The sequence below is a fragment of the Lotus japonicus genome, chromosome 4 (genome assembly GCF_012489685.1).
Source record: "Lotus japonicus ecotype B-129 chromosome 4, LjGifu_v1.2".
NCBI lineage: Eukaryota > Viridiplantae > Streptophyta > Magnoliopsida > Fabales > Fabaceae > Lotus > Lotus japonicus.
Genome location: NC_080044.1, coordinates 40,726,451 through 40,745,557, shown reverse-complemented (window position 1 = coordinate 40,745,557; position 19,107 = coordinate 40,726,451). Strand labels below are relative to the sequence as shown.

The window sequence follows — 19,107 nt, the reverse complement described above, 5'->3', positions numbered from 1 at the left end:
TAAGCCAAGTCAAGCCAAGCTTTGTGTGGCCCAAGCTTGGCCTGCATTGTGTTTTCATGGCCCAAGCCTGCTTGTGGCCTGTCAACAAGCCAAATTTTAAGGCTTGGCTCGGCTTATTATAAAGTCTTGTTTGACCTACAAGCCTACTTAAAAGCCTAGTTAACACACATCAGACAATTTCATCTAAAGAATGTCGATAGACTGACGGGCTAATAGGTCGATGAGCTAATAAACCTTTATATATATATCATTGCATTTCGTTTTCAAATAAATAAAAAACCTATATATCATTGCATTTCAAAGAACAAAACCTCAGTTGTTTAAAACAAACAAAACTAAAATTAAACATAAACAAATCATTTGATAATAATATGTCTTAAGTCTTAAACATATAAGTAAAACCAATAATAATAAGTCTCAATCTCAAATAAATCCATAACAAGTCGGCCTATCAAGCCAGATAGGCTTTTATGATAGCTTGGGCTTGACCTTTATAGTTAATTAAGCCTTTTAAAAAGCTTAAGCCCAGCTTTTTTAATAAACGAGTCAAGCTAAGGCAAGCCTCTGACAAGCCAAGCCACAAGCCAAGCCACAAGCCTCTGTTGGGCCGCCTGGCTTATTTCCACCCCTACTTGTAAAGGATTCGCCTAGCCCATACAGTTTTATCAAGGCATATTCTTAAGAGATGGTTATCCAAGGGAAAGTGTTATAAATATTTGAATACTCATCTAGGTTAGGAGTTAGGGTTAAATGGGGCAGACTCATGTATACTTGTTCAACACTCCAAACCTACAATTATAAATACAGAGGCTGCACCTAGCAGAATATCCTCATTTCTCTATTTCTTGTTGTTCTCTTCTCTATATTTACTTGCTTACTCTTCATGTTTTCTTTATATTGTGTTATCAATCATGAGGTTTTAAATTTCTGCCACTATGCTTCCACTTATTTCATCTGAAAGGGGGCATTAATTTCCAACTTTCCAGTGCCATGGATTGAGAGGCGATTCATTGCTTCCACATCAGATACGTACATCTTCACACAAAAAACCAAAAAACAAACAATAAAAATTACATTTTTCCCCTTAAAGGGGTATGTAACAATCATCTATCTTTAAGCTCGTGGTTTATAATACATAAGCGAAGCTCTTGTTTTGACAAATTGACACGCCAACTCCATCACATTCACAATGCTCCAATAAGGGATATACCCTTGTGCCAATGGGAGCAAGTACGAAGAGCAATTCTAAGATCCAGGTAAGAAAAACCATCCATGTTTGCGTCTACACCCTACAGCAATGAAATAAGTGCAACCAGCCTCAGTATGTACTAAATAATCCCCTTGGAAATGCTAGAAGTTGCATTTATCTTTAGTGATCGCTCAGGGATGTAGGTAACACCTGTAAACACCAGAATGTAGACTCATGAAAACTTGGCAATATCATAACATTTAGCATCATGATTGTCACTAAATGCAGAGCAAGAACAGTCTTTCCCATGAGGAGTAAAACATCATGCACAACACAAAATAAACTTAGTGCTTGAGTGAAATATAGGTAAAAACATGTATGTTGCGCCATGTACATTCAGAAAGTGGTCATTGTGTAAAACAGGAAGAAAAAAAATAGGTTAATTGACTAGTTCCCCCACAGAATAACTAATAATACAAGTGGCGCTTAGCACAGGAATGCCACAGCTAGAGGCAGCCAATGCCAGATCATATAAACTGCATGACAAAATATTGGTGTTAAACTTGCAACTTTATTATCATTATTTTTTAATGCCCCTGAGTGATTCCCAAAAATAATCATGACAATCATAGAATTAAAAGATCATCAGGCAGCAGTTCATATCCTCTTCATTCCCTTATGCATGTGATTTATGTGCACAGTCAATACAAGCTCAAGCCTCAAGCACGTATGTCCGTAATTAAGTACTATTATGCACGTGATTTATGTGCACAGTCAATCTGGACACTCCTATGCGTCTTTAGGTTCAAACAGCTTTACTTCTGCAACAATTTCTTCCTTCAGTCCGTTGGAGAAAATATCCATAAGTATTCCCCCTCAATCCCCTTTAACATGCCAGCATGCCTCTTGAATTGTTTCAAAAATCTGTGACAGAATTGTCTTGTTTGAGCACCAACAGCAGTGCACGGGTTTTGTGCCACCAATGGTCGGAAGTTTTCCAAGATTGCATTCTTGAATTCATTCCAAGATTATCTCAGATTGCAGGCTTCCCACTATCGGAACCAACTCATGGCTCTTCCTTCTAAAGCCACCACCAATGCCTACTCTCTTTCCTTCTCCTTGATTTTGAAATATCTTTCCACTTTGTGCACCCAACCAAAAGCCTCATCTTCCCCATTAAAGACTGGAATTTCTAGCTTCCTTCAGAGCTGATTACCCTCCCAAATCTTTCTCCTTCAGTTCCCTTCTTGCTTCTTCTGCCATAGTAGGGTTTCAATCTGATAGGTACTCACATATCACATGGTTTAGTTAGTTAAGTGAGGGACTTATTACATAGTTAGATAGTTAGTTAGTGGGTTAGTTAGGCTTGTGCCTATAAATAAGAGGGGGTTAGAGAACATTAATCACCTTGTTATTCAGTTTAGGAATTGGGTTAGAGAGAGAAGTGGTTCTCTCTTAGGCTTGGAAGGGGGTTTGGTATCCCTTTCTCTTGTACCTCTCCCTAGTTTCCAATTGGGAATTAGGGTTTTCTATCAATAAAAATCAGGTTTCTATCATTGGTATCAGAGCCACACAGCTTTTAACTAGATTGAGGGGCATTGTAGAAGACATATTTCTGAGAATGATAGGCTTTATTACATGTTTCCATTCGGAAATTAAGATTCAACATCGAAGAGGGTTTTATTCAAACCTGGAATTGTTTTCCCAAGTACTGCTTGGTTCTAATAGCTTAGAGTTTTCCCAAGTTCCAGATTTTTCAGTGTGGTGCTGTTCCGAATGTATTGGGATTCAGTATCTGGTGTATCAAAGCAAGCTTGAAGGAGAATGGTGAGCTGTGTGGCTTCTTTCTGATGTGTCACAGTGGTTTGGTAGCAACCATTAGATGTTGGCAGGGAAATTAAGATTCAACATCGAAGAGGGTTTTATTCAAACCTGGAATTGTTTTCCCAAGTACTGCTTGGTTCTAATAGCTTAGAGTTTTCCCAAGTTCCAGATTTTTCAGTGTGGTGCTGTTCCGAATGTATTGGGATTCAGTATCTGGTGTATCAAAGCAAGCTTGAAGGAGAATGGTGAGCTGTGTGGCTTCTTTCTGATGTGTCACAGTGGTTTGGTAGCAACCATTAGATGTTGGCAGGGAAAGCTGACACCTGGTACTAAGGTTGAGTGGAGAAATTGCATGTTTCAGCAGTGTACTAACTAAGCTAATGGGCCAAGCCCAGGTCATTGATAGAAGTTGGACAGCTAGAGAGAATTATCACTACTCGGGCTCATGGGGCCAAGTCCAGCTTGTCAAAGATTTTGGAAATCAAAGGAGACTAATTGTATTGATCTTGGTTTACAACCAATGGAATCATGGGGCAATTTGGATTTCACCAATTCTTTCAAGGGCTGTTGCAGACATTGGGTATAAAATTGATTTGGCAAATATTAGTTTGGAGGGTTTTGCTTTTGAAGATTTCTCTTGCTTGCTATTCCAATTGGTTGTGTTCACCAATTCATACATGGCAGGGGGGAAGTATTGATAGGTACTCACATATCACATGGTTTAGTTAGTTAAGTGAGGGACTTATTACATAGTTAGATAGTTAGTTAGTGGGTTGGTTAGGCTTGTGCCTATAAATAAGAGGGGGTTAGAGAACATTAATCATCTTGTTATTCAGTTTAGGAATTGGATTAGAGAGAGAAGTGGTTCTCTCTTAGGCTTGGAAGGGTGTTTGGTATCCCTTTCTCTTGTATCTCTCCCTAGTTTCCAATTGGGAATTAGGGTTTTCTATCAATAAAAATCAGGTTTCTATCACAATCCCCTGCATCTCCATCATTGGGATTGATCTCTAGTCTACACAGAGTCGTCTCCAAGAAGGTCTATAACCTCCGAAACCTAGATTATTGGGTATCTGATAAAACTGGTACCTAACAGAACATTGAAACCGAACTAGTCAGGCCTAGCCAAACATGTTTGCACCCTCCCTTAGGAAAAACAGATTCGCACCCCCCTTAGGAAAAGCACAGTCGTGAGTTAAGAGAGAGGGAAAACTGAAAACATTTATTAGAAAATACCGCTCTTGAGAAGAATTACAAACTGGACACCAATAGCAAGCCACCAAATCCTAAAGCTTCTAAAAACTGCTCAATAGAGGCACAGCCACCTCAATTTATACTTAACCTAAAACCCTAATAAAACATAATAATAAAATATTAAACTAATGCTGACTGGATAATATAAACATAATGCTGACTGGATAAATAAAGACAAAGTCCAAGGCTGTTTGGCTGAGGCTTGCAGCCTGTTGGGCTAGCGCACAGCCTCAGTTTCAGCGCTAGCTAAGGCAGCTCTTGCTTCACTATCTCCAATGCTAGTTCTTATTTTAAAGAACTAGGCTCCACGTCAACCATCTCCAATGCTTAAGAACATGGTTCTTAGTTCTTAGCTTAAGAACATACCTCTAAGATAGCATTGAAGATGCTCTTAGTGATAGGAGGTCTAGGCCGAATTCTATCATTATCCCTGTCAGTTTCTCGATCTCCACCGTTGGGATTGTTCTTTCTCTCCTTCTCCAATGATTCAATCACTTTCTCCAGGGATACTAAGCTCCCATCCATCTTCTTACTCATCATTACTTCAATCAATTCCCACAAGTTCCCACAGCTCTTGACTGGAGCTCTGATACCAGTTCAAAAGACTAGTAATAAAAAATATTCAAGTAATGCAGCTTATTGCTGAAACACACAATACCCAGCCTCAAACAGTGCAGCCACAGGACTAGAAAACTGAGAATCAAGAGTATGGGTCTCTCAAACAAATCTCCAAAATTTGTGATCTCTCTCAACTGACCATCTAACTCCTATTTATATCCCAGGGTTGATGTTAACCCCTCCCACTAACCCTCTAACTCATTCTTGCAGTTAGGTTTACAGATTGTTACAATTAACAGTTCAGTTTATCCAACTAATCATGAGTTAGGGTTACTACGCCCTACTGCTCTCTTACATCTTCTCTCATAGACCCTCTCTACTGGGGGTCAACTATTAACATGTTTCTGGTGCTTTTCTTCCCTCCTGAGAACATTCTTTAATTGCCTAGCTCGTGCCTTTGCACGAGCATAGAAAGGATCATGAACTTTCTCCCAAAGGAAGAGTTGATCTTGCAGCTCAACTGTGTGCATGCATCATTGATCCAGCCTTGAGTAAAGATCATCCTCAGTAAGAAACCGAGGAGGAATTACTGGATTCAAGCAAAATCACAGAAGTTGATGGGCTTTGATCATCAGCTCGATTTGTGGCTTCAACACTAGGAAGGTTTTGTTATCAAGCTTCTCCGAAATGACATACAAAAAGGTAACTGGTGCAAAGGATGAAGGATTCAGTGAAGTTGCAGCAGGAGTCAGTATCGCACCAGATAGAGTGATGGATTAGAGTGGGATTCTGGATATTCTCTGGTGTCAGAATTATATCATTGGTGGTCAGACAGATATTGTCAGTGGCGGAACTAGAATTTCAGGGCTGAGAAAAGGAAGCCATAGTTGGATCCCTGAAACTCTAGTTACCATTATAGAGCTAGAGATAGACTGAGAAAGTGTAATTTATTATTTGATCAAAATGGAATTACATGAGGTTATATGTATCCTGATGTGATCAGGCTTTGCTCCTCAAGCAGCTATAAGTCACCTGTTAGGATGTAACAGAAGGGGAAATTAATTAGGGACTGTTAGAGTAGTAAGAGGTTAATAAAGTAGTTAGTTAGTACTAGAAGGGGATCAGGTTATATGTATCATTGTTAGTTTGGATTAAAAGGAGAAATCGCCCTTAGGAAGAATTCATTCTCCATTTCTGTGTTCAATCTTCAGTGATACAATACCTTTCTTTTAGCTCATTCTTCAACCAATCTTTCGTCTTCAGTTTCTGGGATCCTAACATCATTACTGTCCTAATTGAATGACAGTTCTCCCTAACAGCTTCTAAATGAATACTAACAGAATGCAACACTTGAATTTGATAAAATATTTCTCTGTATTTTATTGATAATAATTGAGTCTAAACTACAATATATATAGACTAACAAAGAGATAAAAATAAACTAAATCTATCTAAACCTATCTCTATTTAAATAGATATAACTTGAAGGGGCACGTGGAGAATTTATACTAATATGCATGTGATAAGTATGCCAAGTGTAATCATGTCCTCTAAAATAAAATGTACTTACTGTGCAATTGACCTAACACAATATAAATAGTTTAAATAAAGAGACAAAACCCACACTCAGTACTATTAGAATTTGGGAGACCTAACTCTACCCCAAAAGCTAGTTCAAGAGCTGAGGATAGTCTTCCGATGTATAAGGGTTATCTTGGCCATATCTCTAGTCAATGTGAGACTTCTAAACTCACCCTCACACCCAGGGCTGAACATCTGGAGCGTGGAATATGCACGAATAAAAATTTGCGGATCGACCATTTACAGGTGGTCTCCACTAAACAGATCTAGGATAGGCTTCGATTCCATGTCAGGAACTAATTATTCCAAAACCTTAAGCTATTGGGTAAAGGATACATGAATGGACATATTTCTAACAAGTAAAATTTCTTGAACGTCTATTTTCATACAGAAGAGACATCATCCAAAAGTATGGTGCTCTGTACCTTTTTCTTTGACATCAATTTGCAAAGAGTCAAGTGTAATTATGCCATCAGTCAATGGAAGTAGCTCGAGCTTAATGGTGGCTGTGGACTGAGATGGGATAGATCTGAAGTGGGAAAACATATGGGTTTAAAATGATCAGCTGTTAGTTTAAACAAATTCATAGAAATAAAAGTGAGACCTGATATATTACCCGAGCGGAACTCGACTCTGCAACCACAGATGGGTACAACCCAGGCCAGAACTAGGAATCACATCATTTGTAGAAACTGTTTGACATCTGCCATCATCGCTTTGTTTATCATTTTCTTTTGCAAAAGTTAAGCTATGCCCCTGTGTGGCACCAATAAGTCTTTCACCACTTATTCTTCCCAAAAACTCCGCAAAACCAATAAAAGGACTCATTGGGCTGGTGGGTGAACTCAAAGAGATAACTGAAGGGGGTGAAATAAATGAGGATGGAGCAAGCACTGTCAAAGTTAGATCTTCAGGTGTCAAATTTGAAGCTTGAAAAGTTAAAACCTGATAAAATAGAAACAATTAGGCTCGTTAAATTATAATTGCAATATGAAAATAGTCAAAGAAAACTAATATGAGTACTGATGCAAGGTCTCAAGTCAAAATTGTCAATAGTTAAAACATATATATTGACCTGTACAGGAAGTTGGGAATTTCTTTCAGAAGGTCCAGGAGACTGTCCTGACATCTCAGATGCAACAGAGATCATAATATCCCTTGAAGTGCGTGGCCGCCAACTGGTTGGTTGCTTAAAGAATAACCTTGATGCTTTTTTAAATTCAAAAACAAGGGGAAAACAACAAATTAACATCCTAATTTCATTAGATAACACAAGAACCAAGTAGACACAAAACTTACCTGTATAATTGCATCGACATGACACCATAATTGCATAATGGTCATCAAGAAAAGCTATCTTACTTCTTTCAAGACTTAATTTAGATGACAAGTTTCCAGATTGCAACTTTGAAAGATGAGAACTTCCATTCTGAACCTTTAGATTATTCCACATAGATGTTGCAGGTTTAAGGATAAAAGAATGCTCTTCACCTCTCCTGTAATTATACACTTCTAATAAGATGAAGTTCAGAGCTAACCACGTAAACTAAATTCTAAACTCCACCAATGGTATTTATTATTTAGTCTCTTTCTGTTATTTCCTCACAGCTAATCAGACTTATTTCAATTCAAGATACAAAGTCATGAATTCCAGAAACAAAAATTCCTTAATCATTTCACACCACAATTTATCAAAAGTTATTATTCACATTCCTCTTGCAAACCATAAACCTATATCTTTCAACCTCCACAACTGAGTGAATTTTCCAAAGCATTCTTAGGTTATGCTTGGACTGGGAATTTAGGAGGAACCTAGGGGAAGTAAAACCTGATACTGAAAATGGGAAATGAGGAAGGATTGGATCCCTTCCCTTGCTTGGCAAGAAGTTAAAAGAAACTATTACTTCATTCAAAGACCAAACAAAATAAAAATGTGAATTCAATTATAGTAGTGTGTTACAAATTCTTGGTATCTATCATAAATACAGATATATCACATTATTATTATTATTTAAATAAAAATTCTAAAGTTATAATGTAACAACTGCTTTCCCTTACTGTCAAAAGCAACATTTCCCTCGATTTACTAAATCTACATCGTACTAATGAAAATTTTAAGGGCTTTCCTACAATAATTTTAGTGTTCTCAACTGTGTATCGAACCCACAGACATGGATGGCTTGGTATCACTCAGCACAAGCAGATATAAATGCGTAAACTAGGGTATGCAGCATGATATCAGAGGAGTAATAATACGAAAATTATTAAGAAAAATAACCTGAGGGCTAAATTTGGTAAAGAATGGTCATTTCCAGCTTCAATACATGCAATTGGTAATGATGATGGTGGTCCACTATTTGTAGCCTCTTCAAAAATAATTGTTATGGCATCTACAAATATGACAATATCCGGAGCATGTGCAGGAGCAACATTCTGAAGAACAACTTCAAAAGCATTAATAAATCAGAAGCTGAAAATAATTTAGAGTAAAAGTGCACCCCCAGAAAAATATGGAAGTATAATATTCAACGTCAAAAGGAAAATATGCCAAATAATTTGATAAAATCCAGATGACATCATAGATCAAACCTTAATCTGAACACACAGAAGATCCTCCGAATTGCAGTCAGCAGCAAAAGAATTAATCTCCACCGGTTGTATTATTTCAAGTTTCCTTCTCCACCTTCTTCCGGGTGTATAGATGCCTTCTAATCCACAACAAACAGAAAATCTTTCTCGCTCCAATGAGACACCTCGAAAAGACAAAAGTTCTTCAACCCCATGTTTTTTCCGTAACCTCTGAGATGAGATTTGATCCCAATCATCAATGTCAAAGTTTGGCTTAGAACTAGCTGCTTTTAGAGGAGCAGTTGGACCACTCGTACTTTGGGGTAATGATGACATGGAATAGCTTCTAAAATGGCTGCCAAAGGAGAATAACTGAGAACCAGATGATGCTGAAATGTTGGACCTCTGAGAGGTGCTACCAATTCCTGAATTCGAAGACAAATGAGGAGATAACGGGAGAAAAGCAGGGGGGAGATTATTATCTAATGGAAGTATCCATTTCAATAGTTCTCGGCATGGATCCTGATTTGCATAACCTGAGTTCTCCTGCTTCTCAGAAGACAATATTTTGTCTTGATATTTTTCATATTGGAGAATTTCTATACAAGGGTCTTTAAGAAAATCAATACCAACATTCAACTGTAAAACAACCTGGATCCTTCCAAACAGGAAAATAGGAATAAGATCAGTAATCTGAGTAAATGAGATTACCCATGCAAAATTAGGAGTATTTTTCATATTGAAGGAAAAAAATGACTCAATGTTATACAAAAAGCATTGCTTCATTCACTCAAATTTGGCATGAATATTTCATAAAGTCTTTTCGGGCATTAAAGAGGCAACGCAAATGCAACTAAAATAAATTTAAAATTTAGCAAATGCTTAAGCTCGACGAACAGAAGAGACCAAGGTTCTAGGCCTAACACATGAAAGATAAAGCACGAACTTCCCATCACAAAAGATGTGTTACACGAATCTAAATAATGAAGATAATTACACAGGTTAATATAGAATTATTTTGCTCCAAATGCCCCCAAGATATACAAAGATAGTAGACATTGATAATGCAGTTACAGAAAGAATCAGCTTAGTACACAAAAAACTGGGCACAACCAAGTCCAATAAAAACAGGATGAAGAAATGAATTAGCTTACATATATGGGTCATCTAAATTGTATTTCTAGCCAAAAGATGCTGAAAAATTATGTATTAACAGATTCCATCCAAAATTCACTAATTACTGCATACAAGTAAAAGATGGCTAAGCAGTTTGTGAGTGCATGATAAGAATAGAATATATTACAGAGATAATGATACAACTCTGGTTTTTTGAGAGCCAGCATCTCCTAATTCTGGAATTCGATAGTCCAGTGTTTCCCCATAAAACACAACTTCTGAATGAATCCTAAGAGAAGATACAACTCCAACTTATAACTAATATAATTTAAATTCAATCCATAGCAGTTACCTTACTGCTGTAATCATAAAACTACCGACAACAACTTGTAACTATATAACTAACACAAAGTATCCATAACTAAATTAATTAAAATTAAAACAACCCCATGTACTGTTCATACTTCATACGCACTGTTCATGCAGCCCCCTATCAATGCCCGCCTTAAAAGATCCACCTTGTCCCCAAGGTGACCCGGAAAAATTTCTTGAATTTTACCATTCCTAACTGTTCTCCCACGAAGGAAGCCTGAATCTGGTGGATTTGCTGGAGTCGTTAGGCAGCAACCAAATGACATGGAATATGATAGAAACCTGATTTTTATTGATAGAAAACCCTAATTCCCAATTGGAAACTAGGGAGTGATACAAGAGAAAGGGATACCAAACACCCTTCCAAGCCTAAGAGAGAACCACTTCTCTCTCTAACCCAATTCCTAAACTGAATAACAAGATGATTAATGCTCTCTAATCCCCTCTTATTTATAGGCAACAAGCTTTACAAACCCCCTTAACTAACTATCCAATTATATGATAACTCCCACACTTAACTAACTAAACCATGTGTACCTATCAATACTCCCCCCCTGAAAATTCACCTTGTCCTCAAGGTGAAGGACTGAATCCCATTGAATGCCAGTGCTGAAAATCCACCACTATTCCACCAGGGTCCCATAGCCGAAAGCAAAGAGTCCAAAAGATGTTATGACTTGGGGGAAATTATCATTGTCCTCGACATGAAAGGATTGGCAGGTATCGTCCTCGACAGAGATAATGATACAACTCTAGTTTTTCGAGCGCCAGCCTCTCCTAATTTTGGAATTCGAGAGTGCAGTCTCTCCCCATAAAACACACGACTTCTGTCAAAGGAATTGATTGACTAATCAATTGAATAACAATTACTGACCAGATTAATTGCTGTATATAATTGTAGTTGACCAAGCCTGTAATTAGGATTAATTGTTGATTAGCTGTTACAGATCAGAGAAATTATTCCCATAATTAGGAGAGATATTATTTCCATATTTGTAATATGTTATCAGTATAAAGTTAGCTCTATGCTGTGTACTCAGCATCAAGACAGTATTTTCATTCCATATTTTCCTGAGTTTGACATGGTATCAGAGCTGGTTTTCGATCATATCCTAGTCTAGCCAGAAAATTCCTAGTCTCTTGTCCTAGACCACGTTTTTTTTCTCAGCCTTGTCCTAGTTCAGACCACGTTCCTTCGTGGTTATCCTCGATACACCCTTTGTCTTCGTTTTTTTTTTCTCAACCTCATGGCTACAGAAAAATTTGATGTCTTATTTGTTCGCCTTAATGGCAAGAACTACTCAACCTGGGCATTTCAATTCGAAATATTTGTCACGGGTAAGGACCTTTGGGGTCATGATGATCGCAGCGACCCAGCTCCTGATAAAGACAAACATAAGACTGAACATGTCAAGTGGGAGGTAAAAGATGCTCAAGTCAAGACATGGATCATCAGCTCTGTTGATCCCAGCATCGTTCTTAATCTTCGACCGTTCAAGATGGCTGCCGATATGTGGGACTTCCTAAAGAAAATCTATAGTCAGAATAACGCTGCTCATAGGTTCCAACTGGAACATGACATCGCCATTTCTCAGCAGGAAAGTCTCTCGATCTCTGAATTTTACTCTCATTTCACGAATCTTTGGGCTGAATATACTGACATAGTCCATGAGAACTTGACTGCTGATGGTCTTAAATCTGTACAGTTAGTTCATGAAACTACTAAACGAGATCAATTTCTTATGAAATTGAGATCTGACTTTGAAGGCATCAGGTCTAATCTCATGAATCGGAACCCTGTACCCTCATTGGATTCATGTCTCAATGAGCTACTTCGTGAAGAACAACGCCTCCTCACTCAAACATCCATGGAACAACAAAAGTCCACCTCTGTTCCAGTGGCATATGCAGCACCAGGAAAGCCAAGAGGGCGAGACATGAGTGTTGTTCAATGTTTTTGTTGCAAAGGCTTTGGACATCTTGCTGCAAATTGATCAAAAAAGTACTGCAATTACTGCAAAAAGAATGGACATATTATCAAAGAATGCCCAATAAGACCTCCAAAGCGACCGGTCACAGCATTTACTGCCTCGGTTGGTTCTTCTTTTCCTAGCAATTCTGCCAATTCAGCATTTGTCCAACAAAATGCTCCTGCCCCTGTTCAAACTCTGACTCCTGAAATAGTTCAACAAATGATCATTTCCACATTTTCTGCTTTGGGAATCTCAGGTAAATTTTTCTCTACCTCTTCCCCTTGGTACTTTGACTCTGGGGCTTCCCACCATATGACAAACAATGCTCAATTCCTTACTGATGTCACCAAATATTCTGGAAATCTCATGATTCATACTGCTGATGGCAACCAATTACCTATTACAGCCACTGGTGATATTTCTTCAACTCTAACAGATGTTTTTGTGTCCCCTGGTCTCACTAGTAATCTTATTTCTGTTGGTCAGTTAGTTGACAATGACTGTCGGGTAGAATTCTCAAAATCTGGTTGTCTTGTGCAGGATCAACACACGGGGAAGATGATCGTGAAGGGGCCTAAAGTTGGACGTCTTTTTCCACTCCATTTCCCTTTGTCTCAATGTCTTTCATTGCCTTCTGTTTCTTGTAATTCTGCTAATGTTGATTACCAAACGTGGCATAAACGTCTTGGTCATCCAAACTCAGTTGTACTTCATGACTTGCTGAAATTTGGTTTCCTTGAAAATAAAAAGATCCCATCTTTTAGTACTATTCAGTTTGATTGCAGTTCGTGTAAACTTGGCAAGAGTAAGATTCTACCTTTTCCAACTCATCATTCGAATGTAGAAAAACCTTTTGATATGATCCATAGTGATTTATGGGGGATGGCACCTGTTACATCTCATGCTAATTACAAATATTTTGTCACTTTTATTGACAACTATAGTCGTTTCACATGGATCTATTTTTTGCCCTCAAAAGCTGAAGTATTTTCTACATTCAAATTCTTCCATGCTTATGTTCAAACCCAATTTTCATCAAAAATTAAGATTCTTCGCTCTGACAATGGAGGGGAGTACACATCTCATTTGTTTCAAGAGTTCTTGCAAAATAATGGTATTCTATCTCAAAGGTCTTGCCCTTCAACTCCCCAACAAAACGGGATAGCAGAAAGAAAAAACCGCCATTTGCTCGATGTTGTCCGCACTCTCTTGCTGGAATCTTTTGTGCCAACTCGTTTTTGGTGTGAAGCTCTCTCCACTGCTGTGTATCTCATTAACCGCTTGCCTTCTCCATCTTTGAACAATGACACTCCTTTCACTCGGTTATTTGGTCATCCACCCACATATACTAACCTTCGCACCTTTGGTTGTGCGTGTTACCTTCATCTTCCTCCCCAAGAACGCACAAAGCTCACTGCTCAATCTATTGAATGTGCTTTCCTTGGATACTCTACTCACCATAAAGGTTTTCTATGTTATGATCCTAGTCAATGTCGGATTCGGGTCTCTAGAAATGTCATCTTTCAAGAAAATAAATATTTTTTTGCATCTCACCTAGACCATAGCTCTCCTTCAATTTCTGTTTTGCCATTGTTTTCTAGCTCTGCTATAGGACCACAATCAGCAAGACCTCTCTTGACGTATCAAAGGCGTGGTAATGTTACTCCAAATTTGCCACCAGAACCTCCAAGGCCTCTTCAAGATCCTTCCCTGCATGCTGATCCAGTACAGGCTGCACTACCAGACCTTCTACGACGCAGTTCTCGCGTTCGTAAACCACCTGAAAAGTATGGTTCCACCTCTCCCTTGTCTTTGACAGCAACTTTATCTTCTGTTTCTATCCCTTCCTCTTATAAACAGGCAATGGAGCATGAATGTTGGCAAAAAGCTGTTGAAACAGAACTTCTAGCATTAGAAGAAAATCAGACATGGGATGTGGTTCCGTGACCACCATCTATCAAACCTCTTGGCAGCAAGTTTGTGTTTTCTATAAAACTTCGTTCGGATGGCTCAATAGACCGGTACAAGGCTCGACTGGTTGTTCTTGGAAATAAGCAACAATATGGACTTGACTATGATGAGACCTTTGCACCTGTCGCCAAGATGACAACGGTGCGTACTATTCTTGCAATTGCTGCCTCCCAGTCTTGGACATTACATCAGATGGATGTCAAAAACGCCTTCTTGCACGGTGATCTCAAGGAGGAAGTTTACATCAAACTTCCGAGTGGTATGCCCACACTCTCCCCTAATGAAGTTTGCAAACTGAAGCGCTCTTTGTATGGTTTGAAACAAGCACCAAGAGTCTGGTTCGAGAAGTTTCAATCCACACTACTTGGATTTTCCTTCACACAGAGCCAATATGATCCATCCCTTTTCTTACAAAGGACTTCAAAAGGTATCGTGGTACTCCTAGTTTATGTGGATGATATTGTGGTGACAGGGTCTGATCAAGAGGCTATTTCTACAATTAAACAATTGTTGCATTCAACTTTTCGCATGAAAGATCTTGGACAGCTCACTTACTTCTTGGGGTTAGAGGTACATTATCAGCTCAAAGGAATATTTTTAAATCAGCACAAGTATATTCAAGACCTGATCCAATTAGCTAGCCTTACCAATGTTACCTCAGTTGACACCCCCATGGAAGTTAATGTGAAGTATAGACGGGATGAAGGTGACCTTCTAGAAGATCCCACTTTATATCGCAAGCTGGTAGGTAGTCTTATCTACCTCACCACCACCCGACCTGACATTTCTTTTGCTGTCCACACAGTCAGTAAGTTCATGCAATCACCTCGGCATTTGCACCTTTCAGCAGTACACCGCATCATTCGATACCTCATTGATACCTCTAAACGTGGCTTATTCTTTCCTACTGGATCATCACTTCAGCTCCAAGCATACAGTGATGCTGATTGGGCCGGATGTCCAGACACAAGGAAATCTACTACTGGTTGGTGTATGTTTCTGGGTGACGCTCTAATCTCATGGAAATGCAAGAAACAAGATTCGGTCTCAAAGTCATCAACTGAAGCAGAGTATCGCGCCATGTCTGTTGCTTGCTCCGAGATAATTTGGTTGCGTGGTCTTCTTGCAGATCTTGGGTTCCTTCAAACACAACCAATTCCACTACATGCCGACAACACCAGTGCCATACAAATCGCAGCAAATCCAGTATACCATGAACGAACAAAGCACATAGAGGTTGATTGTCACTCTATACGAGAAGTCTATGACCGCCGAGTTATCACTCTACCTCATGTCTCAACTGCTATTCAGATTGCTGATATTTTCACCAAATCCTTGACACGTCAGCGCCACAATGTCCTAGCTAGCAAATTGATGCTTGTAGACTTACCAGCATCAATTTGAGGGGGGATGTCAAAGGAATTGATTGACTAATCAATTGAATAACAGTTACTGACCAGATTAATTGCTGTATATAATTGTAGTTGACCAAGCCTGTAATTAGGATTAATTGTTGATTAGCTGTTACAGATCAGAGAAATTATTCCCATAATTAGGAGAGATATTATTTCCATATTTGTAATATGTTATCAGTATAAAGTTAGCTCTATGCTGTGTACTCAGCATCAAGACAGTATTTTCATTCCATATTTTCCTGAGTTTGACAACTTCTGAATGAATCCTAATAGAAGATACAACTCCTATTTATAACTCCTGTACAATTTAAATTCTAACCTTAGCTGTTACCTTACAGCTGTAATCATAAAACTACCAACAACTAGTAACTATATAACTAACACAAACTATCCATAACACTAACTTAATTTAAATTAAAACATCCCGAGGAGTATTCATACGCAGTGATAACAGTGCGCATGAACACTACGTCATATATAGTGGAGCTTAAAGATACCTACCAAAATTGAAAACTCACATAGTCAACAAAATAATATGGCACATACCACTATGTCTCCATTAGGCAGGGCACAACACTGGACAGAATTTCTCACCACTCCACCAGAAATAGTTGCATCAAAATTTGCTCTATCAATGACTGCACTACTAGTAGACATATGTTTTGCAGTCCCTTTCATTTCAAATGTTGAGAAATTTTGGCCATTTGTTTCAGAGGAATTAGACTTTTCTGAAGAACCACGTTTGGACCAAAGGGGTTCATCAGACTCACAAATCCTCACAAAAAAGTGAGAATTCTTGAATTTTTGCAACAATGATGCAGTTTGTCTTTTGTGAACTTCCTTCCTTAGAAGAAATTCACCAGAAGAAACAGGTGTGGGGTGATCAATCTTTGCATTTGGCAGGTGAACCTCATTCTGATCTTGACCACTAGGACTCGGTTGCCCTTCTCCAGATACTGAGTTACTTTCATTTTCCATGTTTCCATTTTCTTTCTCAGGGCTGTGACTTATGCCATTCCTACTCATCACAGCAGCAACTTTAAATGGAGTAATAATCTCTGTATCCTGCTTACATGCAGACAAGCATGCCAGAATATGAAGTTGTTCACCTGAATAACAGGTATAAATTAGGTCCAATAAACATTTCCATATGATCTGGCAGACCAAATAATGCATTTTAACACCATAGCTTATGTACTAAAAAGGATAAAATCTTACCAGGAAAGAGAAAGGAACGATCTAGAGCGCGCAAAGACTGTATATCTGATACATGATTCCAGTCTTCAGGAAACTCATCTAAAACAACAAAATATTGAGAATCAGATGTATCACATTCTATAAGCAGAACAAGCTCACCCCCATAACATTGCATGCAAAAGGGAAGACAAAAAAATAATTGTTGTCCTAACTCTAAACTCACTTTAAACTGAATTCTGAATATATATATATATATATATGGATATATTTCTACTCATGTCCAAATTTCTTTTGTGACTTGACTCTTGAGTAATGCTTGGCACACACCCAGAATTCCACCCATGTAGTAAAACCAAAATGAATCACTTCTTTAATCTCATGTCCCATTCTTTTCTATTTCTAAAACACACTAAACATAAACCAGAACTGATATGTAATGCGTCAACAACCCATGTCCTATTCTTTTGTTTCCACATTCAAGGGGAAAGGATTTATGACAAGCTATTATGAGTCGGTTTTTGTGGGAACAGAAGTGATTGTGGCAAGATTAAAAATGGATCCCAACATGTTATCAAACACATTAAACACTAAACAAAACTCAAACGTAATGTGCCATCCTGTATTGACATGTTAACCATAGGATTTTGTGTGCAAAGAGTTCTCTTTCATCTCACCTTTCAATAGAACTAAAAAATACCACCTCTGTTTTTTTTTTCCTTATGAAATGCACAAAATATAGAATATAACAAATATAGCATGTCAAGTGTTTCTGCTTTAACATGCCAGCCAAATAACTAAAAGGATGTTTGGGAGGTGATGTCAAACTTTTTTAAAAAATTAAAAGAATTATATGATAGTTGTGATGATAAATAAATTATTAAAATATTATGTCTTTCATTTAAAAAACTTATCAAAAATAGAAAATATTTACAAAAGGAAAGTTTGGGTTAGTGCTGAAGAGAAGACATACTGTATGGAATGGCAATCCATCCGTCTTCTTCAGAAACATCCAAGTGTTCAGCAAGAAATGGAGCGTCATTTTTGGAATCCCTGGCGTTTTCGGCATCAAAGTCTCCGTCAAACTGTTCCACTGCGGAGTATTGTGTGTAGGGGTCATCATCGGACATTAGGTTCTCCAAAGAAGAAGACAACCCTTGAGGCGGTGCTTCAGCGATAGGAGGAGTCGACGGAGGCTTTTCCTTGTCCGAATACACATGTGTGGTCGATCGGATCAAGAAATTCATTGTGTGCCTGGCTGGCCTAAAAATTCAAATTAAGAAGAAATTCAGTGGAATGCGAGGAGAGGGTTTAAGAAAATGTCTGTTTTTAGTTCACTCTCTCATTGCCAAGTAGGAACTTTCAACGAAGTGAACAAATCAGTGAATATCTCATCGATTGAGAGTGAAGATAAATATAGGAATCGGTGATCTGTGAGCGAAGAGTGAGTACCTGAGGAGGAGATGAAGGGTTAAGCAAGAATTGCAGTGCCACTCTACACTTCGATCTCGATCTGATTCTGTCGGCTCGCTGCAATCTATCTTAATAATATATATAGGCTTAATTGCACTTTTGATCCTTTTTTGCGAAAATCGTCTCAAACTTCAAAATTATTCCTTCCGTTCCAAAACTTTTGTTGTTTTACAAACCCAATGCATTTTTTCTCAATTCATTCCATATATACTCTCATTTAATATTATATCTCTCACCTATCACCTCTTATTTTCACCAATCAAAATCATAACAACTTTCTTAACCAATAAATATCATTCTCTCTCTTCACTCTAACTCAACATTGAATAGGGGTGTTTATGTCAACAAATATATCAATTATTGCACTCTTAAACAATGTGCATAACCTTAAACAACAAAAGATTAGGAACGGAGGGAGTAGCAAAAAAAAAAACGACTCTGAAGTTTACACCCGGTTGCAAAATTGCTTTTCCATCCAAAACCTAACAGATTGCTGACGTGATATTATTTAATAATATTTTAATTGAAAATTATTAATAATTGAATTAAGAAAGTGAATTTTTTATTTTTGGGACCTAGTGACGGAGAAAATCCGTCACAATTCACAATTCAGTCACCAAAT

The 19,107-nt window shown here is 38.1% G+C and overlaps 1 protein-coding gene across 1 annotated transcript; it reads right to left on the bottom strand.

The window, feature by feature from the left end:
- Positions 1-945: 945 nt before the first annotated feature.
- LOC130714670 (uncharacterized) lies at positions 946-18,565 on the bottom strand. Its single transcript, XM_057564592.1, has 11 exons — positions 18,465-18,565; positions 17,986-18,275; positions 17,037-17,114; positions 16,365-16,927; positions 8,993-9,622; positions 8,682-8,836; positions 7,703-7,899; positions 7,479-7,612; positions 7,020-7,348; positions 6,829-6,932; positions 946-1,399 (listed from the first exon to the last, which is right to left on the bottom strand). The coding sequence occupies exons 2-11, from the start codon at positions 18,257-18,259 to the stop codon at positions 1,329-1,331; spliced, it is 2,535 nt and encodes an 844-aa protein (XP_057420575.1). The 5' UTR covers positions 18,260-18,275; positions 18,465-18,565; the 3' UTR covers positions 946-1,328.
- Positions 18,566-19,107: the final 542 nt, after the last annotated feature.

Coding starts and splice junctions, on each gene's coding strand:
- LOC130714670 (XM_057564592.1), bottom strand. CDS start 18,259: ATGAATTTCTTGATCCGATCGACCACACATGTGTATTCGGACAAGGAA. Junction 7,900..8,681: donor TTACCAAATTTAGCCCTCAG/GTTATTTTTCTT, acceptor GTATAATTACAG/GAGAGGTGAAGAGCATTCTT. Junction 7,349..7,478: donor ATTCCCAACTTCCTGTACAG/GTCAATATATAT, acceptor CTATTTTATCAG/GTTTTAACTTTTCAAGCTTC.